Genomic DNA, 28,000 nt, shown 5'->3' on the forward strand with positions numbered 1-28,000 from the left:
TTTATCGGCCTGTCTTACGTTTATCGTTTATTAGCTAATCAACATCAACATGCAAAAATAAGCGCTGAGTACAAACCTCTACGCACGGGCTTGTATAAACTACAATGGTTCATCTGATTTGAAAAGTCGTCGGTGGTTATTTCAACTGCACTATTGTTTCTGTAATGAAGAGAATTTAGAGCTAAAGTTATGGAACCATCAGCAAGGCCTCTGCAGACACTGGGTCCAGTGGATTTCCACGTGATACATTCTCAGGCGGAGGTAAGGCGGCAGGAGTGACGTGATACTGGACCTATGCATCCTAACAGCCCCACAGCCGCGGCCAAGGGCAGACGGCCACCTGGAAGCCAGCCCCGCCCAGGCCACGGGCTGGCGTTTGGCAGCAGCTCTACAGAGAAGTGACGGGGCCCTTCGTGGCACTGAGTCGCCACAGGTCAGTCTGGCGTGGCTGCCACGGCTTTGGGGCCACAGCCGAGGACCAGCCTGTTCCCCTAGGTTCATCATCAGCAAGAGGGAGGGAAGTGTGGGCGCACGGGAGGTAACAGAGTCCTATCTGAAATGTCCTAGTGCCCCTCTGCTGAGTCAGTCTTTAAAGAAAAGTTTCTCTGAAAGGTGAAAGCACGCTTCAGAAGTGTCAGACAGCTGACTTGTTACAAAATCAAGCCAGAGCTCGTTAAATCTTCCTCCCTCTTTTCCCGAGAGTGTGTGTCGTTGCTCACTGATCTTTGGTCGCAAGAAACAGAGACGCAGGCAGGAGGGCCTGCGGCTGCCGGGCGACGCGCCGCCGCCTACATGATGTACACCTTCTCGGCCTGGGAGAAGTGGAAGACCTCTTTGGTTCTCGGGCAGACGACCTTATCATCCTGCCGGATGGAGAGCAGGGACTGCAAAGGAAGGCCAGGCATGTGAACTCCGGTCCATGCGGTTTAAATCAACGTGTCCATGAGAAACCCCACTGAGACAAATCTCCTCCGCAGTTACCTGCTGCTGGTACCAGCTCTAAGAAACCCTGAGGTTCTCACTAACCCAGCCCGGCTTTCAAAAGACAGTTCCGGGATCTGCCTGGCTCTGCGCCGCTCCGCCCCCAACCGCAGCTCCACCCTCTGCAGGCCCCTCCCCCTGGGTCCCACCCCCGCCCTCACATTGTAGCCGTAGACGTAGCCGTTGGGCAGCATCATGGGTGGGTTGTTCTCGTTCATGACGTCTCCCGAGATCTTGCAGACCAGGCGCGAGTTGGCGCAGTGGGCCATGGGCAGCGGCTGCGCCAGCTTGTTCAGGGAGCGACTGCACACCGGGCAGTCGGGGCTCCGCGAGCTGCCGTCCTCTTTGTAGCACTGCCTGCGCGTGGGTTAAGGAGCGCGGGGCGCACGTGACACCACACCACACGACACGACAGCGGGCTGGCATCAGGTTCTAGGGTCACCTGGGACCACGCGGGACGCCACTCCGAATGGCTCGTTCCCATCCGACCAGCAAGCTATGTGCAACTGGCCGTGTGGGCAGGACGCGGGGGTGACCCGTCCGGGCGGATTTCACGGGGCACCCCACCCCCCACCCCCGTCTCAACACCGTGGGACGCAACGCAATTAAGATATGGGTCTGAAGTCGGGTAGAGAGTGGGCAGAGCCTGCTGTCAAGGAAGAGGACGAAGGTCGGGAAGGTGCGGGATCACGGACAGGAGCCGCGCATTAAGAAGGGGCACCGGGGTGCCACGCCCAGCACGAAGGATACGGTGTCTTTATCGCCGAGAGGCCGGCCTGCAGGGTGAGGGTGAACACGGAGTTGTTCCCCAGCTGGTGCAGCCGGTAGTTGTCATAGCGGAACTGCTGGATGAGCATTCGCCACCGGGCAGGGTCCAGCAGGTCCTGGAGGAGACAGGACAGACGGGTGAGGACAGCACACCAACACAACACGTTCTCCACGCAGACGAGCCCCACTGACCCACACATGTGCAGCTGCAGGGCAGCTTTGACTTCACTGCTCGGACAAGCCCCCTGCTGCAGTGACCTTCTGGGACACTGCCGTTCCTGAGGCGGCAGGATGCTCTGGAGCACGTGGGCCTGTGGCCTCCTGGCAAGACAAGGCCTCAGGGGCCTGGAAGGACAGCTCAGCACAGCAAGCTCAGGGGACTCCTATTAAGAGCATTAAGGCTTGAAAGGAAACGTCTTATCCCAGGAAATAACTTATTGAAATGGGAAACAGCAACGCCACTTCAGGCTCAAGAACCACAAGACAGACGGTTACCTCTGGTTCACGTCTGCCCCCCAACCACCGAGGTTTAGACAAAAACGGGGTGGGGAGGGAGGGCAGGCACATGAACAAGAGCACAATCAGACGTTCTGGGGGAGCTCCTCAGAGTCCAAGCACAGGGTACACGTCACACAACCCCAAAGTTTAAGTAAGTGCTTTCCATATTTAATTTTTAAAATTTTTAATGTAGGTACTGGGAATTGAGAACCCAGGACCTTGTGCACACCAGGCACATACTCCACCACTGAGCTATGCCCTCACCCAAGAAATGCTTTTCAGATTTCTTTTATCAAAGTCCCTAAAGAATGAAGCCCATAACCAGAGGCCCACACCCCAAGTGCCAGCTCCGGAGAACCCTGCTCAGCCTTTGGTTGAGCCCTCTCCAAACAATGTGCTGTCCAGTTCCTGCTGTGATCCAGCAGGACGCACCTGCGCCTTCCTGCCCTGAGTGACACTTTTGCTCCCTTAACAGGACTGAGCTGTCTGAGTGAGACGGGCACTGTGGTCTGAGCCTGTGTGTTCCTGCCAGATTCACAAGCTGAAACGCTAACGTGGAGGAGACGGTACCGGGCGGAGGGGGCCGGCCTCTGGGAGGTGATGAGGTCATAAGGGTGGAGCCTCATGAACTGGGTTAGTGCCCTTATAAGAAGAGACCCCAGAGGGCCCCCTACCCTCTCACCACTGAGGACACAGAGAGCAATCTGTGTGATTTGGCCTCACTGGACCACGCTGGCAACCTGACCTCAGACCTCCAGCCTCCAGAGCTGTGAGAAATCGATTCCTGCTGCTTGTAAGCCCCCAGACTGTGGTGTTTTGTTACGGCAGCCAGAGTGAACTGAGACAGAGAACTGGTACCAGAAGCTGGGAGCTGCCATTAGCAAATACCTAAGCAAGTGGAGCTGGCTCTGGAGCTGGGGCATGGCAGTGCTGCGAGTTCAGAGGTGATGCTGGAAGGAACAGACCACGGATGGTGAGGGCTCAGGAGAGGAGGGGCAGAGAGCACCCTCAGGAGCTGCGGACAGGATGGCAGCAGAAACACAGACCGCAAAGTCCATGCTGACAAGGCTGCGGACAGACATGCCACGGGTCACTGGGAACTGAGGGGCACGGGGCCTGGCTGAACTGTGCTCATGGAAGGTGGGACAGGGGTGATGAGGCTGGGCATCTGGATGAAGGTGAAGCGTGGCTTTTCTTGAGTGTTTATAAGAAAAATCGAGAAGACAGAAATGACCCAAAGACAGAAGGAACTGTTCATTGAAAGCAACCACCACCTCAGGATGGGAAAATTGTCCCCACTGCAAACACCGAGAGAGGCTGTTGAGGAGAGGCCACTCTGATCAGGATACTGGCAGCAGGTGCTGCCCCAGACGTAATGGGCAACCCTCCAGAAACCCCAGTTTAGACAGAATGGGAGGAAGATGGGAAAGAAAGAAGGGGGGTCTTCAGACTACTTAGATTTTACAGGACAGGGCCAGGCTGAGAATGTGTGCTATTTTTCAAGGCAACCCCAAACACAGTCACAGATCATCAGGGCTGCCCCCGGGTGTTTTAAAAGGGGGCCATCACCTGCTTTCAGCAGGACCACAGCTGTGGGGGCTCTGTCCCCACCCAGATCCCACACAGACCCTCATGGTCAAGGAGAGCCATCCAGGGGAGGGACTGAGGGCAGATGTGCCTGGTGCAGGGGAGGACAGACCCTGGCAGAAACAAGTGAGGTTGGGAAGGACAGGGCCTGTCCAGTCCTGCCCACAGAGCTCCAGGCACGGACGGGCGGGAGGTGAAGGAAGTGTTGAACCCCTTGGGACTGAAGCTTGGTGCCTTTTAGGCTGAGATGTCAGGCACTGTCCCGATCCAGAGTCCTCACCAGCGGAACGGGAGCAAAATGGGGAAGGCCTACGTAGTGTGCCCATCATGCTGAGCGTGGCAGGGGCCCCAGCCCCGGGGCCCCGGGTGCACTTACCTTGTAGGGAGAGATATGCGTGTCCGGCGGGAAGGCCAGCATGCCCATCACCTGGCGGACCTCGTCCAGCTGGCTCCCTTCGGCCTGACTGAAGTGCTTTCTTGCATGTCTGGAAAATGACAGTTTGGCCCACTGAAGGCTGCAAGTCCATCTTTAAGAAGCTGAGCTCAAGCAAGAGCCACATGCCAGGACTGGGTCTGCCAAGTGCTCAGCTCCCCATAGCACTGCCCCAACCCAGACACACAGTGTTGTGACCCAAGCACCCCACCACAAGGGGACAGGATGGGGCACGATGCACCAAGTGCAGAATCCACACCTGCCGGAGCTCTCCCAGGGGACCTCAGGTCACACAAGCCCAGACTCAATGACACTAATGGCACCTGGAACTGCCTCCACCCCCACCCCCAGAACAGCCTCGCTGGGGTCCACTAATCAGACTCCAGGCCCTCTCAGCCCCAGTGTGCAAGTGGAAGCCAGGAGGGTGCAGGGACCCTGTGCCACCTTCACAGAGGGTCCCTCTGTCCTGAGGGAAAACCTGCTCTTGGCCCACCCATAAACACCTTGTCCCCTGTGCTTGGAGCCCCCAACCCGGCCCCATGCTGTCAGGAAGGGCGCTGGGTGCTGGGCCGCAGGGTTCCCGAAATGACAGACATCCTGCAAGTCTGCCTGGCTGACTCCTGCGAGGAGCTGCATTCGCAGCGCTCCTCTGGCTCACAGTGCAAGGCTGAACCCAGCAGAGAGCTCAGCGGAGCTGCAGTGAGGGTGTCTGCATTCAAGGGCGGGCCGAGCGGGAGACCCTGACAGTGCTGCCCAGGGACACTGCGCCCCCAGCGAGACTGGCCAGGAGCAAGTGACAGAGTCCCCATCCTTCTGCTCGGGCTGCCAGGCCCCGCAGAAACCACATGGAAACAGCCCTACCTTGACGGCACTGGACCTGACAGAGGTCCGGCCATGTCAGGGGCCTCCCGAGCCACGGGCCTACCCACACCCCAGGGACAGGGAGAGGAGCTGGCTGCTAGTCACCAGCAGGGCCCCGTGCTGCCTGCCCAGAACCCAGACTGGAGGGGACGTCAGGGAGAAGCCGTACCTCACAGCGTCCAGCCTCTTGTTCTGCCGGATGAGTTCAATGAACTCCTGGATCCTTAGGCTAAACTCCAGGCAGCTCTAAGGAGAAGATAAGACAGTGGCTCAGACATGTTTCTGCAGAGCTGTATCCCGGCTTGATGCTGCACACATTGCCAGGAAGCTCAGAGCCACTGGGGAGGCAGGTCTGCGGCCAAAATCCTAATTTCAATCTGCAGCCAGCTCTTCTGCAGTTCTGATGGTCAGCAGGCGCAGCCCCTCCCAGCATGGCCTTGGTGAAGTGTGGTGAGAGCAGTCAGGCAACCCGAGGTCAAAGGCCCTAAGCGCGGCCCTTGGGGGTGGCGGCTGGGGGAGGGCAGGGGATACAACTTCCCAAGTGAAGTGGGTAATCGCGGGAAGAAAGGCTTTCCACTCCTTGACGGAGACAGAGCAGGTAAGCGCGTGTCCACATCTGCGTCCTGACTGCCCTACCTGCCTCCACCACCAGCCTTGCCTGGCACCTGGCAGGCCTTGGAATCACACAGGGCGCAGGCCACCCTGCCAGGGCTGCGCCAGAGGGGGGAGTCGGGAGAGGGGTGGAGAACCCAGGTCTCTAGCAGGGAGCCCTGGGCGAGGACCCTCAGGTTGGGGTGGGGGCCGTACAGACCCCAGCAGAGAATGTCCCAAGCAGAGATGGCAGAGGAGATGAACGCTGGTCAGATACCAGCAGAAGCCCCAGGACTTGCCGAGGGTGCGAGAGGTGTGGGGGTGCACCTGGCAGGTTGCAAGGAAGCCATGGGCCAGCTGTGTCTTGGGGGGCGACTGTCCCAAAGTGCCACAGGAGCCTCTGAGGGGTGCTAACAGGGCACCACCAGTGGGGTCGCTTGTGTAGAAGCCCAAACTAACTCTGAATCTTAGCGAATTTGGGCTAAAACTCCTGCAGCCGGGGTAAGGGCAAGAGGGCAAAATTAACTTCTGTGACCTAAGAATAAGAACCCTATTATTTTACAGAAATAGTAATTTAGACTATAATATCTCCAACGTGGTTTCAGAAAATACTCAGTGTTTCCAACCAGAAGCAGACTATGTGGAGGCAGAACAAGAGGCAAACCTCAAGGTCTCCACTCGAGGTCGCTTCCACTTCCACCACACCCAGGTCACAGGATGGTGAACACCTCAACCTGTGTTTGCCAACCACGCAGATTCCCCACCCAAGCCTCCAGCATGTCCACTGCATTTTCAGGAAGCGCCCTGGCCAGACCTGGGGAGAGCACCCATGAAGCCCCCACTTCAGGGACCGGAGGGTGGAGCACAGGCTGACCTGACAGACAGGCTGTGCTGCCCAGGGCGTCAGAGGCTGCAAAGGTACAGAGAGCCCCTCACCGGGAGCCCTCGCATCCACACCGCAGGTGCTCGGGGAAGGCGGGTCTCCCTGCCCTCTGCGTGGGGAGACCGAGCCCCGGGCAGCAGTCTATCCTGACTCTCAACCTTGACCAGGTGGAGCGGGGTGCGTGTGGCACAAACCAGTGAAGAGGATGCAGCCCCCACAGAGCAAGACCAGCAAGGCCAAGGGCGGGGACCAGCAGGGAGTGTCCCGGGTACACCCCAGGTGACAGCTTTGCACAACCGACACTTGGGAATACGTTCTGTTACTTGCGGCAGCTCTTTGCGCTCACAGGTTAACCTTCAGGCAGTCCGCGGAGAGGCCAGCAACGCACCAAGTGTTTAGACGAGCACGCAAGTACTGAATGTACACCACGCCACATGCGCTCGCGAGAGGCTGGGCCGCTGCCAGCCCGACCCTGTCTGAGCTGCAGACACTCGGCAGCTTGCTGACACCCATTAAGTGTCCAGAGCCCCAGGCTCACCACACCCACTTCTGTGGAAGTGCTTTCCAAGTGTGGGAAACTTGGGCCTCACACTTTCTTTCCTCGTCTAGGGTCGCGTCCCTGATCTGAGGGACGCAGGTGTCTGGCACGGCCCCTCCCGGCCCCCTCACTCCTCCCTGGCCTGCACGGGCAGTCAAGTGTGTGAGCCCATGTGTGCACACGCTACACACACTGTGAGAGACCTGGTACCGACTCTGTTCAGTTGGTATTTTGTAACGAGCACGTTCTGACATCTTCAGGTCACATGGCTATTTACGTTCTTCAGGTGAAGTGGGAAGGCCATGGGATGCGCCATCTGTGGGTTCTGCCCCCACCGGCCCACCCTGTAGCTGCGAGGCCCCACCTGCAACCCAGCCCACCAGGCGTACCCTCGCCAAGCAGCAGTGTGCTCTGGGAGGTAACAGGGCCTGCAGAACCACGTGTAACGACCAGAGGCCCTTTTCCTCCTGACCCTGTCCCCACGGGCGCACAGCTGTGGGGGTGGAGCAGGAGAGCAGGTGTGTGTTACATACCAATTCTGGCCTTCCTTTTATGGTTTCCATACCAAGATCCTCACTCTCTTTAAGGGAGCCACTGGCCACTCTACTTTTCCGTCCCGTCTTCGCGTCGTGCTCGCTTTGGCGGCCCTGAGTGGCAGAGAGTGTCACCCTTGGCTGGTGACTACGTGCACACGACAGGCTCAACGGGGCGGGGTTAGAGGCACTCAGTTCAGGACACAGAAAACAAAGGTTTTCTAAGGGGGAGGGGGAGGTTAACATAATCAAGCATTTCTGCAAGCCCTGTGGCGATGACGCCCTTCAGTAAGCAGGTTTAAATCCTGCATTTACATTTAAGTATCTATTTTTTAAGCTGCTTGTAGGTCTCAAGAGAGGCTGTTAACTGAAAAGACTATCCCAGCCCAAAACTCCGCAGCCCGGAGGGCGGGCACTCGGGGCTTTCCGAGTCAGGCCTGAGCAGGTGGGTAGGAAGACTGGCTCCAACCCCAGCAGCTGCCCTGTGCAGCGCACGTGTGGTCGGCACCTCGCTCCTTCAGAACCACGTGCTCAGAACATCTGTCCAAACCGTAATGCAGAGGGGTGCACTTTTCAGGCATTTTACTTAAAACCCAAACACCATCAGCAAAACTCCAAACCCATACCAAATTCAAGCACCCCACCCTGTGAACCAGAACCACAGAACTCTGAACCAACAGGGGAAGGCACCGTTGGCGGGGTACAGGTGGCCCTCCTCTGCCACCCTTTCTCCTATACAAGTTCTGCCCAGGCGCAGCCCCGCCCCCAGGGAGCCCCGCCCAGGCGCAGCCCCGCCCCTCCGGGAGCCCCGCCCAGGTGCAGCCTGCGCACCTTCATCTTGCGCAGGCGGGACTTGTTGTCGTGGCACCAGGCCAGGCAGGTGGCGGTCTCGCGCCTCTCCAGGGACTCCTCCACCTCTTTGGCCGTCAGGAACATCTCGATGTTCACTAAGTCCTGCGGGGAAGGAAGTGGTTCAAAGAACTGGACTCTGGACCCGCCCAACCCAGGCCCTGGGCTCCCCGGAGGCACCCAGCGCCCCCAGTCTCATCTCACAGGAGCATCCCCACAACCAGGCAGCCCCTCCACGGGCCGGGTCTGCACAGCGCACAGGATGCCTGCTCTCACGCCGGGTGAGAGCCCCAGCTCAGTCAGAACCTCAGGCAGCGAGGGGCACGGCTTGCCGCTTATCACCCCTTCACAGGGCAGTCGTGCAGACCCCAGCAGTCCGTACCCTCATTTCCACTGTGTTTGCTCTGAAGACTGATTTAAAGTTTACGTTTTTGAGACAGGGCAGTAGATGGATGGGGGCTGTATCTTTCTTGCCTCGGTGGTCTGCTTCCTGCTCTCCTTCCCTGAGGCCTGGCAATCTGGGAGGGCAGACGGAGGGCAGCGGTCTGCGGAGCTGGAAAATGCCAGCAGGGCCAGGGACCTGCAGCCGTGACCCACCTACTCAAGTGCACACCTGCTGCAGTCAGGGGGCTCTGTGTAGTGCCAGAGGTGTGAGGTTCCCCACAGGAGGTCAGGGCACAGCCAGCAAGAAGGACCTCCCCAGCCACACAGGATGGCATGATGAATGCTTGGATATCACAAAAGGAGGGGCCCACGTGAAGAAAAAGGAAATTTCAAATGGTTAATTTCTCTTCTATCTGGAACAGACTTGAGCAAAAACCATCAGCAAAGATCAGCTCCTCAGTGACTGGGTGGAACACTCAGCCCTAAGAGCCCCTGGACTCTCCATGCCATCTGCCGGCTCCGCCTGTCTCTGGCACCCTGCTCAGGCCTCACAAACCACAGGGCACGCGGACCTTCTGGCCCACACGCGCTCAGCCAAGGTCGGCGTACAGAGTGCCAGAAGCTTGCTACAGAGCTTCTGTGTCCGAGCACCAGGGCCACATCAAGCTCCCTGGAGAAGCTGTGGCTGCAGAAAGGACGCAGGGTCCCTCTGGTGAATGCAGCCTAAGATGCATGCCTTCCAACACAAGAAGCCCCAGAAGACGCCAGACGCCAGTTCTGCCTTGGAAGAAGCAGTAAGGGTATGCGCATCAAGAAGCACACGCTGGCTGATCTCCACAGTGAAAACCAGGTGCTTAAGGCAAAATTAACAAACACAAAAAAATCAAGCACTATTACTACTTGGCGACGCAGCGGCGCCTGTGGGCCAGCACCGGTGCTCTTGGAGCGGCTCCTGTGGAACTGAGCAACCTCTGGTCAAGGGCAGAAGAGTAAGTGACCAGAGGGCAAGAGGTGTGCCACTGTCTGGTGTGTGAACCGGATGCTGCCAGCTCTCCAGCTCCCCCAGGGCCACTCCTGACAGCAGGCAGCTCAGGGTGGCCACAAAGGGTGGCTCTCCTTGTGGCCTCAGGAGGGACAGCACGTGGGGCCCATGAAGGCAGTGGACGTGACCGACACCCTCATGGCTCCCACAGCCCCATGTCCAGACCACCCCGCTCCCCATCCCTCCCGGCGTGGCTGCTGCTTCCAGGAGGAGTTCCGGCCACGTGGCCACTGCAATTGGGACTCAGCTCAGGACCCTCACTGTGGAGTCTGGCAGCTTTCCTGTGCCACTGTTTCCTCCCCTCTTTTCCAGAGCCCGTCCTGTTGGAAAAGGTGGGTCTCCGGGATGACGCCCTACTTTTTCTCCTCTCCTATTTTCCACCTTTCTCAGTTTTGCTCTAAATTCCAAGAGGCGGTCTCTTCCCCAGCTCCTCGCAGCCTGTGTGTCCTCCATCCATGCGGTCTTGCCAGGTCCTCCTCTTTCCTGCTGACAGCCCTCTGACGTCCATGGACCCTCGAGGGTGGGAGTGACAGTAAAGACGTTAAAACAGCGACCAGAGGTGGGCCTAGCTCTCCCCTCCCGGGAGATGCCAGCAAGACGTCCAAGGCAGAGGGCGCAGTGGCCCCACACAGGTGCCGCGACCATCTGGGCTGCTGGGGCACGCGCTCTCCTCGGTTTCTTTTCATGAAAAGAAGTTCTTAACGTTAACAAACCCTGGTGCTGCTGCCTCTTCCTTAGTGACGGCAGGCATCCTGCTGGGGACCCTGCGCCACCCTGAGGCCACAGGGACATCCTCCTGAGTTTGCATCTAGAACAGACCTTCACCTCTGCACACACTGTGACGCTGGGGCTCCACGTGGAAACCGCCTTCTGGATTATCTCCTCTGTGAGGTGCACACTGCCCTTCTTCTGGAGACGGCCAGCTCTGGTCCCTCTGCACCTCTGTAGACACATCACTATCAACAAATCTAGTCCGCTGAGTGCTTCTCTCCCCGAGAGTTCACGTTTTGGGGCCCGGAAGAGCAGGAGCTTGTGTTTCACCAGCTACTTCAAGGTGTGTGTAGCCACACCCTCACAGGTGCTGGGGGGCAGTGTCTGTGCACCCAGTGTCCACCACACACGGGCAGGAGGGTCAGAGAGTATGCAGGTCATGCAGAAGCTGGCCGTGCTGGGCAGGGAAGGAAGGAAGGGGGTGCTCGAACAGGCACAGAGGACCACTGGAGAACAGGCACAGAGGACCGCTGGGCACCAGGCTGAGACTGGTGGCCCCATTGAGGGCAGGGGTCCTGTGCTGGGGTTGGGAGTCACGCACACACAGGTGGGATTTACACCATGCAAAGGGATGGGATCACAGTGGGGGCAGGTGGGCCCAAGAAGGCCAGCAGCCCTGTGACTGAGATGAGGCTGAGGAGGGGGTAGACCCAGTGGGAACTGAGCATATGGCAGAGGCCACAGCTCCAGATCAGAGAAGCACACTGGAGTGGGACCCTGCCAGGAACCAACATGGGACAAGAAGATGATGAAGACACTGCAGTGCACCGGAGGTTTCAGTTAATGTGGGACACAGGCAGAGAGGGGTGGCCATGCACTCTGTCTGGGCAGCTCCGAACCCTGCAGCCCCCCACCTGGTGAATGCTACCCCAGGGGCCCCAGGGAACCACTGCCGACGGCGTGAGTGGCCCCAGGTACACCTTCATCCCACCAGTGGCCTTCCCGCCGGGGCCAGGGCATCGCGAGCACCCACAACCACACCCTGCAGACCACTGCAAACCCACTGGGGGAAGACAGGCCCGCCCCAGAAAAAAGCTCATGCCAATGGGAACGGTCTCGGGACACATCTGGTGTGCAGCTGTCAGAAAAGCGGGGCGCAGGGGCCCGGCTACGCTCCTGCGCATCAGAGCGCGGACAGCACTGCAGCCACAACCGCCAGAGCCCTGCGTCCAGGCACTGAGGCCCCTTCGGAGTGCTGAAAGTGGAGCCTGGTCTCAGGAAGGGCCGGGCGCGGGCCCACCTCGATGCCACTCTGCCGTGCCAGCTTCACAGCTGTGTTGTAGTAGCCGCAGCGCAGCAGGTGCTCCACCATCATGCGGTCCATGCGCTTCCTCTTCCACACGCTGGCGGCCGCCGGCTGGTCGCTGCTGTGCTCCTTGAGGTGCTCGATCCGCCGCTTGCACAGCTTGGCGCTCTCGTCCTCCGCCTGGATTGACTCCACCGCCTGCGACACACGGACAGAGAGGCGCTCAGGGCAGGTGGGGACCCCCCAACCCGTCCAGAGCGCTGACACCTGGAGCATGTCAGAGGGAAGGCGCACCCGCGGCCCGGGAGGCCCTGTGCCTTCTGCTCAGGGGCGTCACGTTCCGCCTCGTGCACCCTGGACCTACGCTGCCAGGCATGTAGGGTGTTATGTTTGTCCCAGCTTCCCGGTTTACTAAACCACTTGTCATTATAAAGTGACTTTCTGTCTTTTACAATACTTCTCCTTAGCGTCAGTTTTACTCAAAGTTAACACAGCTGCGCAGAAACGTTCTGCACAATGTTGTCACACAGCGGCCACCGCCAACCCCCTCAATGTGATGGGTGCAACCAGGCACTGAGGTCTCGATCTTCTTCCATCTCAGAGTCAGAGGGCACACACGGCCAGGGGCTACGCACTGGACAGCAGGCCTGGAGCCTAGCCAGCCCGTTTCCTTCCAGCACCTTCCACTATGTATTGGCTTCCAATGCCATCAAGCCCGCTGTCAGGAGACTTGCTGCTCCTTTAGAAGAAGACTGTTCCTCTACCTGCTTTTAAGATTTTTCTGTCTCTGTTTCCTTCAGTTTTACTAAGTGAAAACCGGGGACTCTGCAGTTTGAAAACCTCCTGTCACTCCCCTATCCGTCCTGGCGGCCCCCTCCCCTTACTGTGGTCAGCAGGGCAGTCTCTGCTCTGGCTCTACTGCCTTTCACCTCCGGCTCTGCCCGCGACCTCCATGACGTCCTGGACCCACCGTCCTGCTCCCTGTCCTCTCTGTAGCCTGGTCTGATTGTTATGTGTTAAAGCAAACATGAGTTTTTCATCTGTCATTGTATTTTTTATTTCTTAAAGTTTTATTTGGTTCTGTGTACAATTCTAAATCACTTACACTTCCTCTTCCCTGAAGACATTCTGAAGCTGACTTTTCACCTTTAAACAAAGTATGGTGTTTGACAACCATCTGGGGTCTGCAGGCCCCTTTCTGCCGTCCCTGCTGTGTCTCAGTCACGGTGTCTCCAGTGCCTAGTTCTCCAGCCATGCTGGTCACTGGACTTGAACAATCTGACATGCAGACTCAAGGCGCCCTCTGCTCGAGAGAACTGAGTTTGCTCTGCCTGGAGCCTGGAGCAGCGCCTGCCAGGACCACCCACACCGGGCTGGAGCTGGGGTCCTGGCTCACCTGGAGCTCAGAGCAGGGCTGCAGGGCTTTGTTGGGCAAGCCCACCCTGGGCACCCTCACCTGAGGGGTCATGCCACAGAGGTCGGCCATCTGGTGCCCCACTGCTGGCCCCGCACCCCAGGCCGGTGAGGTGGGGCTGCGCGTCTGGCGCGGCCGGCTCTCCGGAGGCAGCAGTGGTCCCTGGCCACCTGGCCCCTCTGACCCCTGCGCCCCAACCCTACTGATTCCTGTCTCCTGAGCCCTTTGGTACTTTCAATGAAATGTTTTAAAATACCTTATCTCAGTGTTGCTTGTTCTCAGCAGCACATCTATTATTCCCAGAAACAAGATACAAGATGCTGTTTTGAGGTGAAATTCTCAAAACAGTAAATCAGTCTGCTGCCCACCCTGGCCTCCCCACCTGGGCCTGGGACACTGGGGTCGGGACAACCAGCCCGACAGGGGCAGGAACTTGGGACGGGAAGCCAGCCAGCAGGGGAGGGGACGCTCCCCACCACCCCAGCCCCACAGAGCAAACTGCATGAGGGTGAACCCGAGAGCCAGGCCACCTGGGGGCCGGAGCGGCACCAACCTTCCTCTTGAGGACGCTGAGCTTCTCCACCACTCCGTCCAGGAGGCTGACCACAGAGTCCACGGCTGGACAGCCGCTCAGGGTCTTCTCCAGCTCGGCCACCACCATGGTCACGTGGCTCGTCTCACGGTCGATGTTCTTCTGCGCAGCTCGAAAGCGCTTGTTCAGTGTCTCATAGGGCACCTGCAGGAGACAGGACGGCTAAGTCCACGTGGTGGCGGGCGGACTCGTGGGCCTCCTCTGTGGCACCTGTCGAGGCAGGAGGCGTTGGCTTCTAGTTCCCTACAAATAAATCGCTTCTGAAACCTGCCAGAGCCCACCAAAGGCTCATGTGAGCAGAGGGCCATCTGGGTTACTGGATGGGGACACAAGCCTAGAGGCAGAATCCCCAAGTTCACCCCAGACAACAGTTACGGGAATGACCAAAAGGAGAGAAACACAGGGGTGCTAACCCACCGGCTGTGACAACCCACGACAGCGCTGAGGGGAGCCCGTTGGGGCAGCAGAGGAGGGGACACGGCCGAGGACTCACGGTCAGAAAAAGTCAGGGTGTCAACGCTCACGGGGATCCCAGCAACACAGAATCCTAGTGAGCGGATGCCCCTTCCCCCCAGTTATAAAAGCCGCCCACTCTCTACAGAGCATGGGACACAGGCAGCCACGAGGCAGCACTGAACGTCGCGGTCACCGCCCCGCCCTCTGGAGACCTGCCCTCACTCCTGAAGGCCCCTTCCCCATGCTCCAGCGTCACCAGCATCACAGCTCTGCCCGGGGAGCCCACACACACGCCTGAACACGCACCAGGCTCCCCGCACTCGGCACATGGGCCTGGGGATTCCAAAGCAAGTGCTGTGGGCCTGGGGTACCCACTCTGAAGCTTTATCCATCAGTCCATGATCAGGATCCAGTCCCCGCAACTAATACTGTAGGGTTATATCACATTTAACCACTTCTCTTTTGATGAAAGAAGCCAACTGGGGACCTGGCCCACCCACCGCTACAGTGTGGTAACAAAACCACCGCTCAGACCGCTCCGCAGGCCACCCTGGGTGCTGCCACACCAGCCTCGCTCTAACAGTTGCAAAGACCCCCTGGACCCCCCGGGCTGCCGCTCCCGACCCTGACCTCCAAGTGGTCCTGACTGGCACCCCCGTGGCCCCACTCCTCCACACCCCACCCATGCCCTCAGGGCCCATGTCAGCTGGGCCCCGGGCTCCGCAGGGCTGAGCTTCCAGGTCCCACTTTCTGCTGCCTGGGCAGTCTCTGAGCTCGGCTGTGGCTCAGGGTCTGGATGTGAGCAGCAGCCCTCCCCCTGCAGGAGCTCCTGGAATCTTCGTCCTTGCCCGTGTGCACATGCTGAGCCCCCAGCCAGCTCCCTGGCTGCCCTGGCCTCACCTCTCCTGCTCTTCCCAAACTGTCCCCTGCTGTTCTGTCACCAAGGGCTCCTTCCCACAGGGCTTTTGCCAAAAGAAGGAATGGAATTTCAGAAATGCTAAGGACTCTAAATCAAGCCAAAGTATCACTGAGAATGAGGCAAAATGAGATGCTCTCAGATATGCAAGGCTCCAAGCTTAGCAGCTAACCCCCCCCAGGAGAAAATTACTGAGACAGTCCTCAGTGAGACTACAACAGTAAAAGCAAGGAGATACAAGAAACCAAGAAAGAGCCAGACCAATAGAAAACATATGTATCCCTTGAAAAGAAAAAAACGGCATAGTCTGAATACACATGGAGAACAGGACCATAAATCTAACAGGCTTTGGAAGAATTCTCAAAAGAGGCAAACATCAACAATACAGTCCCCAAAGCACAGGCAACCAAAAAACAAAGGGTAACAAACGAGACATTAAACTTAAAAATACCTGTGCAGCACAGGGAGCAGTCATCAGAGTGAAAAGGCAACCCAGAAAGGGGAGGAAGATTAGCAGGCCTCCTGTCTGACAAGGACCTCGTGTCTAGCGCGTGCGGGAGCTCCTCCAGCTCCACGCCAGAAAGACAAGGAACCAACTGAAAAACGGGCAAAGGACTTGAACTGACATGTCCCCGAGAGAGACGCGGCCCCCACACATGGGGACAGGTGCTCAGCACCACCAGTCCTCGGGGAGACGCGAATCCAAACCACGGGAGAGCGCCGCACACCCGGGGACAGGCGGCGGCGAGGACGGGGAGGCTGGAGCCCTGGTCTGGGACTCCCGGCCTCTAGCAGTGCAGCCCCAGTCGTGTGAGATCAGAGCTCTGCAGATCCAGGCGTGCGGGTAATGCTGCTGGACACTTAGAAACGATCAAGATGGTTAATTTTACACGTTCTTAGCACAACAGCAAATACTCCCAATGACTTTGGGCAAGGGTACCTGGTTCCAAACTGCTGGTCTGGGATGGCACACAGAGACCAGCAGAGGGTGGGGACCCAGGGGTGGGCCCGTGCACAGTCCAGGTGGTGACTCAGGAAGTGGGGTGGCCCTGGGCAGAACGGCCGTCTCTGTACAGCCAGGGCTGGACACCCACGTGCAAAACCGACAGGCCTCGACCAGTACTTTCTACAACCTGCGCAGACTCCCTTGCAGCACAGACCTGAACACAAAAGCTAAAACGTTAAAACTTCTAGACAGAAACAGGAGAAAATCGACACATCCTTAAAATAGACCCCGATTTTCCACAGGGACACAGAATGCGGTAACTGCAAGAGAGACACCGGTAAGTCAACGTTTATCAGAACTGAGACTCTTGCTCTTCAGTCAAGCAGACAGACAATTAAGGCAAACAGCATCACCTTTACTTTACCAGTTTCTAATTGAGATATAATTCAGACACCGTGAAATTCACCCTTTTAACTAAAGTGCACAAAGTAGTGGTTTGCAGTACAGCCGCCAGGCCGTTCAGCCGCCACTGCTGCCTACTTCCACGGCATTCTCGTCACCCCAGAAAGAACCCTTAGCCTACCGAAGTCCCCCTACTGCCGCCAGCCACCAATCTACCGCCTGCCCGCAGGGGTCTCCTACTCTGCGCCGGGTGGAATCACACGTCCCATGGCCTTTGCTGGGCTTTGTACTTGATGCGATGTTCCCAAGCTCTGTCCACAACCAGCACGTACATCGCTCCTCTCTTCTGCGCTGTGTTTGCTGTATGAACAGCGCGTTCGTCTATGCATCCATAAGGGGCTGGACAGTCCACTCTGGGGCTATAAAGACTCCTGTACAGGTTTTGTGTGGACATGTCCTCATCTCTTTTCCAGGCGTATCTAGAGTGGAGCTGCCAGGTCACACGGTAACGGCTGACCTTTCCAGAGAACGACCAGGCCGTTCCCGACCACGTTACATTCCTGAGCAGCAAGCAGGACTTCAGCTTCTCCACATCCTCATCAGCACCTTTACTGCCCACCTCTCTGGTCACAGCCCCCCTCGGGGTGCACAGCGGCACCTCACCATGGTTTCTCTGCCCCACTAACAACGTGCAGCCTCTCGTGCCACTGCGCCGCGCCCCTCTTTGGAGGAGCCTGTCTCACCCAGGACTGGGCTGCATGCCTTTACACTGTTGAACTACAGGGGTCCTTTACACACACTGGTATGAGACCCTCATCAGACGTGATGTGCAAATCCTTTGTCTGTCCTGCGACTCGTCTTTTCACTGTCTAAACAGTTTCCTCTGAAGCACAAGCTTTCACTTCAATGAAGTCCAATGTATCAATCTTATTTTGCTTTCTGTGTTTATATTGTCAACTGAATAAATGCACAACCTAAAAGTTGAGAGTTATGTTTTATTCGGTGGACAAGCCTGAGGACTCAGCCTGGGAGGACAGCCTCTCAAATCGCTCTGAGGGACTGCTCCGAAGAGGCAGGGGAGAAGTTAGCATATATAGGTTTACAACAAAGACCAGGTAGTCAGAACTTAAAAGATTACTTGTTAACTGAAGAAACCCAGACATCTCAAGTTAAAGAATCTAGCGCTGTTCTGTGTATGGGAGGTAGCAAACACTTGGGCTCACTGAATTCATTCCTTTGACAAGCACCTAGCCATCTAGGGCCAGTGTCCTGTCCTTTCTTACCGAGTCCCCTCAGAGTGCACCTTGTAAGTGGCTGCAGAGGCTGGGCTGCAGGCTGGTTCACTCGGGGGGGGGGGGGCAGCCACTGAGAACTTGATGGTTTCAGCATTCTTTGTTTACTGACATTGCTTGCAGTATTTTTCATTCACAGTACCTGAGAAACCACTACCTAATCTTGAAGGTTCAAGCCTTTGTTTTTAGCTCTCACAGTCTGGCCTCTGAGTTAATCTGTGTATGTATGATGTGAAGTGGGGGCCAACCTCATTCTTCTGCATGTGGACGACCAGCTGTCCCAGAACCACTCGCTGAAAGCACACTTTCCTCCCCAGGTGAAGGCCTGGCACTCTGGCAGAAGACTGTGTGTGGGTCTGCACCTCGCCTCTCAGCTCTACCCCACTGGTCTATCATCTCACTCTTCCCCAGGTCCCACAGCCTTGATGGCTACAGCCAGGAATGAGTTCCGAAAACAGGACCGTGGGCCCTACGGCTTTGTTCTTCAAGATCGCTGTAGACTGAACGTGTGCCCCCCCACCCCCGCAATGCGGTGGTATTAGTAATTAGTTTTAGAGGAGGTCACAAGTGTGGCGCATCCATTATGGGATGAGTCTCTGCAAGAGGAAAAGACCACCCCCCTCCTCCCAGGTGAGGACACAGCAAGAAGGCAGACATCTGCAAACCAGGCACCAAGCCTGCGGCACCATGATCTGCACGTCCAGCCTCCAGGACTGCAAGAGGCAAACGCTTGGCTGCTGAAGGCCTGAGGTCTCAGAGGTCTCCTGCGTTCTCGTCACAGCAGCCTGAGGTGAGCCAGGTCATGTTTCGGCTACTTCGCATTTCCATGTGAATTTCAGAACAGGCTTGTGAATTTCTGCAAAAGAGCCAGCTGGGATTCCAATCTGGATTGTGCTGAATCTGTAGATCGATTTGTGGAGTACTGCTATCTTAATCTTATTCCCAAGTATTTTGCTATTTTTGGTGTTATTGTAAATAAAAGTTTTCTCCATTTCCTTTTAGACTATTCATTTCTAGGGCGCAGAAATACAAATTATTTTTATATACTGATTTTGTATCCAGTAGCCTTGTGGAACCAGATTACTAGTTCTAATAGGTGAATGTGTGTGTCTCTTAGACTTCTCCACATACGACATCGCCTCACCAGTAACTGAGTTTACTCCTCCCCTTCCAGTCTGAAAGCTTGCCACTTACTCTCCTTGCCTGAGTGCCTCTCCAGGACACTGCCGAACACAGGTGCTGAGAGTGGGCGTCCAGCTCCTTGTGCGGAGGGGAGGTCGTGTCCACCACCCCGTGTGCTGCCAGCCGGCCGTGCTCTTCTCAGAGCTGCCCTTTGTCAGGCTGAGTTCTCTTCTGTCCCGGTCTGTTGAGTGTTTCTCTCATGAAAGCATGCTGGATTCAGAAGATCATGTCCAGGGTGGTGACTGCAGGGTTCCTGCCCTTCTCAGTGCAGCCCCGTGGGCTTCCCCAGGCTGAACCAACCTTGCATTCCTGGGGTAAACCCCACTCAGCCGCGGCATGTCACCCTTCTTACGCGTTGTCAGATACAGTGTGCTGGCACATTCCTGAGGGTTTCAGCACTCGCATCCATTTGAACAGAACACTAGTCTGTAGTCTTCCTGTGGTGTCCTGTCTGGTTTTGGTATCAGGGTAAAACTGACGACACAGAATGAGTTGGGAAATGTTCCTTCCTCTTCGATTTTCTGGCTGTTTGTGAAGGATCAATGCTAATCTTTTTTTAAACGTTTTTTAACAGAATTCCCCAGTGAAGCCATCTGGTCCTGGGCTTTTCTTAGGGCAATTTCTTTTTTAACTGAAGTCAGTCAGCTACCAGGTGTCAATTCCTGGTGCACAGCATACTGTCCCAGTCACGCGTGTTCATTTCCACATTCTTTTTCATTAACGGTTATGATACAATATTGAATACAGCTCCCCGTGCTATTGTTTTTTACTCTCTTTACATGTTAGACTATTCAGCTATCATTGTTTTTACAAAACAGCAATTTTATATGAGTCAACTCAACGCATTTTTCCTTCTACATGTTTCCTGTTTGTACCCCTTGTCCAACACGCAACAAGGAGAGGGTTGTGGACCTTTCTCACCAATTCGAACCAGCTCTTTGTGGGTCATATTTGGTGGACTTTTTAAAGGTTTGTTATTTGCTTTTAAATTCTTGTTTTATTTTACCTGGTTATACCAAAGACTTAAATTTGTACTGAACAAATCTGCTTAATTTTTCCTTGGTAATCTGTTGCTTTTCACATCACAGGACGTCTCCATTTAATTAGCTGACGTTAAATTACATGTCCTCCAGACCTCCTTCCCCTTCAGTGACTCACAAAAAGTACTCCTTCCTGTTCTCATATCTGAAGAAAATCTGTCAAATCCCCTAAGCTGAGACCTGCATGAAACATCTGTACCTCTGCCCAGCTCGACAGCAACCCTCCCACACTGCGTCGTCTGCTTTAGGACCTGTTTCTGCAGACCTTCTCCAATGTTTGCTGTGTGTTTTCTCACAGTACCTGCTGTCAAAGAAATGCATTTTAGTTTGTCATTTATGTTCTCAGCCATTTTCACCAGCACAGGAAGGGTTTCCCTGGCGGCACAAAGCTTTTATCTTTCACCAGTGTTTATCACAAAGCTAACAACACCTTCTAAAGTACTGGGCGGAGCCCTGAATGGCAAGAGTCCCTCCCCATCCCTCTGCAGGTGAGTCTCCTGCACAGCACACCCCGAGGGAGGCTCCCGGAGGACAGGTGTGCTTCCAAGTCCCCTTTAAGCAGCTTCCTGAAAGATGACACGGTTCTGGCCAGCCTCTGGGGGAACATGATGAGATGGACTTCTCCCTCCACAAAGCGTCAACAAAGCTGGGGCGGGAGAGCGCTGTCGGCGCCTTGGTGCTCGCTCCCCTGGACGTGGGGATGCCCTCTATGACCGCTGTTCCTGGCAGGAATCTTCTCGTGCCGCTGGTCCCTTTCGGAACGGGTGGCTCAGGGAAGGGCGCACGTTGCACATGGGGCACCGGATGGGGAGCCAGGCCGCGCCCTCCCCACACCAAACACAGTACACCGTGGGCACCAGTGCGGACTGCAGACCTATCACCGGCAAAACACGCCCTTTCGCCTTAGAGATACGATATAGACACAAAGCTAGCAGCTGTGCAGCAAAGTAGCCACGTCAGCAGCTCAGTCTGGACCAGACTCCCCAGGTGCTCCCTCCCTGAGAGCAAGAGGGCTGAGCCCACCACACAGGCACCTATGGCTCCGTCCGCTGTGACAAGGTGTGTGTGCGTCTGTGGCAGACGCTGGGTGCCCCCCAGGGTGACCGACGGGGACCCTGCTGTCTAACCTCCCCGGGCAGCTCCTCAGTGCTTTACTGCTGGCTGCGGGGCTGCAGAACAGAGACCGGTTTTGTCTGCTTTTCCCATGCCTGGTTACTGTGCTGGCCTGTCTAACCAGGGGCAATCGTCTTCCGGCTGCTTTGCCCGTGCTTCTGGGAACATAAAACATATCATGTCTCCTCCATTGTGATAGTTACATTTACTTCTGTTCCCAGTCTGACTTCTTTGGGTGGAATTGCCAAAATACTTAATAGTCCGTCTGTTAATTGAAGAATTATTTCTTCTCTGCCCTCCACTGAGCTTATAATCCCGGTGGTTAGAAACAGACAAAGAAGCAAAATACAGTGTGAGATGCAGGAACTATAAAAGAGGAAAACAGTAGAAGAGGGACGTGGACTCCCAGGTGAGACAAGCCGGTCTCTCTGGGAAGGTGCTGTCTGAGCCGAGGCTGGAGACGGTGAGGAGATACGCTGGACGAGCATCTGGGGAAAGGACCCCGCAGAAAGTACACAGCACACAGACTCCGAGGCCCAGCAGGCTGGCACGGCCCGCAGCAGTAGGGGCAGCTGTGCCTAAGGGCCCGGGGGCAGAGGTGAAGGCAGGGCCACCCTGACAACCTCGGACTGCACCCCGAGTAAGACAGGGGTGATCAGGACAGAAGACAGGCCTCACCTGGCGACCGGCTTGCTGTGCTGGGCATGGCAGGTCGGGGCCTGCTAGGAGGCCACCCCAACAACCCAGGGGACCTGTTTAGGCCAGGACAGCAGCAGGAGAGAAGGTAAAACGTGGTTAGACTTGAAGCACGTCCACTTGTCACCTAGAAGGTAACGGACAGACACCTTCAGGTCATAGCTGGGGCAGGCCTTCATGGGAAGAACACAGAGGCGGGCGCAGACCACTCCTCCCCAGTCATGACAAGAGGGGAGGATGATTCTCGAGGGGAAGAGGAGGGTGTAGGCGCCGGGGGTGAGAAAGGAAACTCAGAAGGCCGCCCCATCCAGAATGCAACTCAGGGGCCAAAGAGAGGTGCAAATGCTCAAGAAACTTCCCAACCAGACAGAGGAGGAACTCAGTCAGCCAACAGCCAACCTTGCCTCCCACAGCCCAGGCGCTCTCCCAGCTGCCGGGAGTGCAGCCACCAAGGCCCAGCCCCTGCCGAGGAGCAGGGGTTCCAAGGGTGCTTCGGACAGAGAACCGGCAGGCTGGGATAGAAGCCCCAGAGACAAGGGTGAGGACAGAGTGCAGGAGCACAAAGCCCGATACTGTCCAGGGCCAGGGAGCAAGGAGCCCACGCCAGGCTGTGTCTGTGAGGCCCCTCGAGCCAGCACGGACACCCCAGGGCTGGTCTCTGAGCTGGAGCGTAAATGCCATCAGCACTCCCGGGAGGCCCCGCAGAGAGAGCTGGCACTCCCCGCCCCTCGCCATGCCCTCGCTGCCGGCAGAGGGACAGACGTGCTGTGGGGACAGAGCCCCAGCAGCCAAAGCAGACGAAGAGGGGCTGCAGGAAGGTCGTGGGACGACAGAGTCAGGACACCCCTCGAGGGGGCTCCTGGCAGGAGGAGGCAGTCTTCACCTGAGGGGCTGGCTGGGCGCGACAGAGGTGTGGGGCAGGGAGGTCCAGCTGGAGATACGAAGACTGAAAGACGCACAGCCTGGAGGAGGCGGGGAGAGCTGCGGAGGTGGCTGAGGGGCGAGGCACAGGAGCAGGGGTGGCCTCCGGGGACTGGCCACTTGGGCAACATCAGATGGGTGGCGAGCTTGACAAACTCATGTGGTGGAATGCGAGGGGCAAGAGAGGGAGCGGAGCGGCAGCTGGAGAGGCCAGGAGGCCAGGGAAGGGTCTGGCCCAGGCAAGGCAGTCAGAGCCGGCTGCAGGCCGCAAGGGACCCAGTGGGAAGGGAAACAGGCGGGAGGGCGGGGAACCACATGCTGGAGCCACAGCCGAGAAGGGGCAGCTCAGCCCCGTGGTGGGACGGGCAGGACGGTGAGTGTGCAGGGGGAGGGCGACCCCCACCCCCTACTGGCCCAGTGCCCCGCCGACGCTGGGCCACCTGCACAGCTGGGGACTCTCCGCACAGCCGCCTTCAGCAGTGCTCAGTTACTAACCCTCAGTCAGCACGGACCAAAACAGCAAATAACTGGTTTTCAAACAGTTCTGAAACGACACGTGAAAATAAAGGAACCGCTCTGCTGGTTTGGGGGCATGGACACCCCACTCCCCGGGCCCAAGCTCCTCCTCCCCCTCCCCCTGCTGGTCTGCCCTCCGACCACTTCATTCCCACTGACCCCACTCATGGTCAGCCTGTGTGGCAACCCAGGCACTCAGTGGCCTGGCCATCACATCCCCTTCGTCAGGCTCTGGGGACATCGGGAGCCACGTTTCTCCAGTGGGCTGCGTGCCCTCGGCGTAAGGGTCGCCAAGACTCCAACCCAGCTCCTGAAACTTCTTCCCAAAATCCGCCTTCCCCAGCTGCCCGCTAAGGCCACTGCCCCCACCCAGAAGGCCCCACCCCCCTGGCCGGAACCTCACCTAAAATTCTGCACCCCGGTGTTCGATGCCTCACCCCCACCGAGCCTGGCCACCCAGCTCAGGGACCTCATACCCCTTAGAGAGCTGGGTACTAGAAAGCCCTTTCCTTTCCAGATTTGAAGTTTGTTTAAAATGACAATGATACTTTAAAACCGGGACAGACTAATTCCGGCTCAGGTAAACCTGCATCCATCGGGAAGGCATGGCAGGAGGAGGTCAGCGTGTGCTCAACATCCAGCCAGTGGTGTGCGTCAGGAGCCTTCACAAAGGGGCCCTGCACTGGAGCTCTAGGTCTGCGGGGTTCTGGGGGCCAAGGCCACGTGGCAGGCAGCACCCTGAAGACCTGACAAGGTTTGAGCTTGAGAGGAAGGAGGCAACTAGGATTCCGAGGTCTGTGGACCAGAAAGGACCAGTGTCTGAGGGAGGGACCAGCTCATTTGTAAATCAAATAATCTAAAGTGAAAAGAGGTTAGGACCTACAGGCATCATTGAGGATCCGGCATAACCAGATACTTGTCTCAAATGTCCAAACACTTCATGCTTACCAGCATTTCTCAAAACATGAGAATAGGTGACCCCAAGTCCGCTAAGATCAGATTTGGAAAACTGCTCTGAAAGTTTTATCTTTGAGCATATAATTGGCACCCAAACTTTCTACAAGTACAAAGCCAGGATTTGAAATTGCAAGGCAGTATTTGGTCAACGAGACTGTCACCAATTTAAAAGCATAAAATTTATTTTTTTTATTGTTTGTTTTTATTTATTTTGGGGAGAATAATTAGGTTATTTATTTATTTTAACGGAGGGACTGGGGCTTGAACCTGGGACCTCCTGCATGCTAGTGCTAAGTGTAGCCCTCTACCACTGAGCTACACTCACACCCCTAAAAGCATAAAATTTAAATATTACAGTAGAATTCAAAGACCCAGGAGAGTCCACCTCCAGACCGAGTCAGGAGCAAGGCCCTTGCCCCAGCCTGCCCTGTGCGAGGAGAGGCTGGCTAGGAGGGGGCACTGAGTGGAGCCAGGGACCCCCCCGGCGGGGGTGCGGAACTGAGGTGGGCTCAGATGAGACTCAAGGGGAGGAGCTGGGTCCAGAGCCAGGTATCCCAGCAACAGGCGCCAGGCCCCTTTTCCTGGGCTGTGCGGACTCCCACCTGGTCTGGGTGGTAATAAGGATCTCTAAAAGATTGCTTTACTTCAGCTATCTAAAGGAAAAATACAGAAGCAAAAACTCCAAAATACTAACGGGATAATTAACAAAATAATTTGGAGAATAAACAAAAATTGCTTTCAACACCAGAAAAAACTTAAAAACATCATTAAAGCAGGGCTTCCAGTTCATGATGGTGGGTCTAGCCCTGGAGGTCCCCTCCTTCTGTGAGGCCTGACAGGCAGGGTCTTACGACCATACCAGGCCACCTCCAGGATGAGCGCACCTGGGCCAGAGCACAAGGCGCACTCCTGTGAATGCCCACTGCTGCAGGAACCAGTTCCAGGATGCGTGGTCCCAACCAGCCGCTCTTGCCGGGCCGTCCCGCCCCTACCCCTGCCCTGGGACGAGCAGCAGTGTCGGAGCTGCTATGCAGGCATGTGCATCTGGCAAGTGGAGGCTGGGCTGCTAAACATCCTGCAGCCCCCGCGACAAGACTCATCTGGCCTAAGCGTCCCTAGGCAGAGAGAAGCCTGTGTCGTCTGCACACCGACCACCATGCTGCGGGGCTCAGTGAGGAGGGCCAGGTCACAGCACGCTGGTAGCAGCAGCTTGGGCCACTCCACTCTCTGGCCGCTTGGCCAGGAGCTAGGGCAGAAGTGCTTGCCAGGCTGCCCAGGAGCCGCCCACAAGCCCCAAGGCCACAAGGACCCTGTGAGATCCTCTGAACTGTGGGGTCCCCATCGTGTCTCAAGAGGATGTGCTGGCCAGGAAAGCAGTGAGGACTGAGCCCGGTACACATCCATTCCTATCACCCCGTGGGAGAATGTGCCTTGGGACTAGAGAAGCCCGACGCGCCTTCCGGAACCCCAGCCCCCCAGGCCTCACTGCCTCCTTCCCTGACCTCTGCCTGTGCATCCTCACCTGTTTAATTCCATGTTAACAAATGCTTCTAAATCACGAATCCCTGGCTTCCTAGTGAAGCTTCCTCATTATCCACTAGGAATTACTCCTGAAAAAGTGTTAACTCAGCAGTGACACACGTGTCAATAGAACAGAGAATTATGTGGGATCAGAATAATCTGTGAGGGAAAACGTTGGAAGTATCTTGCAAACATTCTGATTTTAAAATCATCCTAAAAAAGAAGTAAAACTCTTTCTGACCTGGCAGGCTCACTTGAAATGACACTCTAATATCCCTGTACCTCTACGATTATCTGAATGCCGACTTTCATCAAGGCTACCGAACAACTCTGCAGCTCAAATTACAGTCTTGATTATGAAACAAGAAAAGGAGGACCAGAGGGAGAACTCCTTCCTGCCTGGTGCTTCCCACATTCACCACCGCTGTTCTCATCTTTAACCTTCCTGTCTGTCAGTCAAATGGCGGGGCTGATAGTGGCTAAGGGAGACAGAAGGTCAGCAGTTAACGGTTCCCACTCGCACCTCCCTTTTTGGAGGAGGGGGTGGGGTAGGAAGGACTTTCAGCTGGGGGCCTCAGGCAGCACACGGCCTCTCCGAGCTGCAGGCTCTTAACGGATATGAAGATAAAGACCAACCGCCCTGGGTCCCGGCAAACAGGCGTCTGGTCCAGACCAGCAGTGCTTCCCTTCCTCCAGGCTGCCCTGAGTACCACAGGGACAGCTACCGTCCATGGAGAACCAGCAGGGTTCCAGGCAACAGGGAGCCCCTCATCCCACCCTGAGCTGACACAGCTGCTCTCATGACCTACGTCTGCCAGGAGTAAACAATCTCAGAGTGGTGGGACCCCTGCCTGGAGTCTCCAAAGACGTGAACACAGAGGGGCAGGACTTACCCTGGCAGGCTAGCTCAGAGCTTCTGGCAACCTGGCCATCCAGCACCTACCACCTGTTACCACTGAGGTGGACAGGAATGCTGGTGTCCTCAGGAGGAGAGAAAGGCCCCTCAGCTCCCCAGGAAAGGAACCTGGAGTCACAGAAGCTGGGCCACAGTTCTCCTGGGAACATTATAACTGATCTTTTAAGGGATTTTTTCCCAGGTGCTTCACTGCAGAGTCAATCACCACCCAGTCCTCTCCTAACTAGGTAAGGAACAAGGAACAGCCCCTTTTCCCAAGAACACTAATTTCTTCTCAGTGGAATGCGACCTGCCTAAGTAACCATCCAAGGTCACGCAACTGGTAACCGAGTTGCAAGGGCTGTATTTCAGGTTTGGTGACGCCCCGCAAATGTGTTCCCACTGGGTCATGAGGTCTCTCCTTTCAGGTTCCCAATTAGTGGTTAGAAGCCATATATCAACATCTTCTGACATTAAGCTTCCGAGAGGACAGCTGGACACCAACCGCCAGTCACGCTGGGCACTCTGGCTGGGCGCCCGCGACCCCACACCCCGGAGACCCCAGCCTCCAAAGTCACCAACCTGCCTACGGCCAGGACCGTCACTGATGCAGTTCACGGTCTTTACAGGACAAAGGGGCCACAATGGTTCTCCGGAGGGCAAAGCGGGGAGCCAGGAAGACGCGCTGGCTGCGCTGTCACGAAGACCTCGCAGGGCAGGCGGGGGCATGGACGGCCTCACGCCACACCCGCCCGGCCCCGCAGGTCCCCAGGCCCAGGGGAGCCCGCCCGCAGGTCCCCAGGACCCGGGGAGCCCGGCCCCCAGACCGCAGAACTCGGGGGCCCAGCCCGCAGACCCTCAGACCGCGGGGAGCCCGGCCCCGAGCCCCCTGGCCTCCGCCCGACGCCCCAGACTCCGCCTGTCCCTGCCCCTCGGGCCGCCCGCGGCCCGCGGCCCCGGCCCGGCGCGGGCGCCCCCTGGCCTCACCACTACCCTCACCTTGAGGGTCGGGTACTCCTGCACCTTCAGGGTCATGGAAAGCTGAGCCGCCGACTCCTGCACCGCCATCTTGGATCGGCCAAAACATTAGCGGGCGGAGGGGAAGCGCGGCGCGCGGCACGCCGGGTAGTGACGTCACGGGGCGGGGCGGGCCGACGCGTCTGCACCAATCGCGTC

The 28,000-nt window shown here is 56.8% G+C and overlaps 1 protein-coding gene across 4 annotated transcripts; it reads right to left on the reverse strand.

The window, feature by feature from the left end:
* Positions 1-27,950, reverse strand: MAEA (macrophage erythroblast attacher, E3 ubiquitin ligase). Of its 4 annotated transcripts, XM_031439077.2 has the most exons (10): positions 27,824-27,950; positions 13,933-14,115; positions 11,960-12,163; positions 8,505-8,627; positions 7,674-7,787; positions 5,298-5,374; positions 4,211-4,319; positions 1,732-1,865; positions 1,143-1,338; positions 1-884 (listed from the first exon to the last, which is right to left on the reverse strand). In XM_031439077.2, exons 1-10 carry the CDS (start codon positions 27,890-27,892, stop codon positions 789-791), a joined length of 1,305 nt encoding a protein of 434 aa, XP_031294937.1. In that variant the 5' UTR covers positions 27,893-27,950; the 3' UTR covers positions 1-788. The 4 variants fall into 4 exon arrangements, with proteins under 4 accessions (XP_031294937.1, XP_031294942.1, XP_064344982.1 ...); XM_031439082.2 differs by lacking the exon at positions 7,674-7,787; XM_064488912.1 differs by lacking the exons at positions 11,960-12,163; positions 13,933-14,115; positions 27,824-27,950 and adding an exon at positions 10,330-11,944.
* Positions 27,951-28,000: the final 50 nt, after the last annotated feature.

This window comes from Camelus dromedarius, chromosome 1 (assembly GCF_036321535.1).
Source record: "Camelus dromedarius isolate mCamDro1 chromosome 1, mCamDro1.pat, whole genome shotgun sequence".
NCBI classification, from domain to species: domain Eukaryota; kingdom Metazoa; phylum Chordata; class Mammalia; order Artiodactyla; family Camelidae; genus Camelus; species Camelus dromedarius.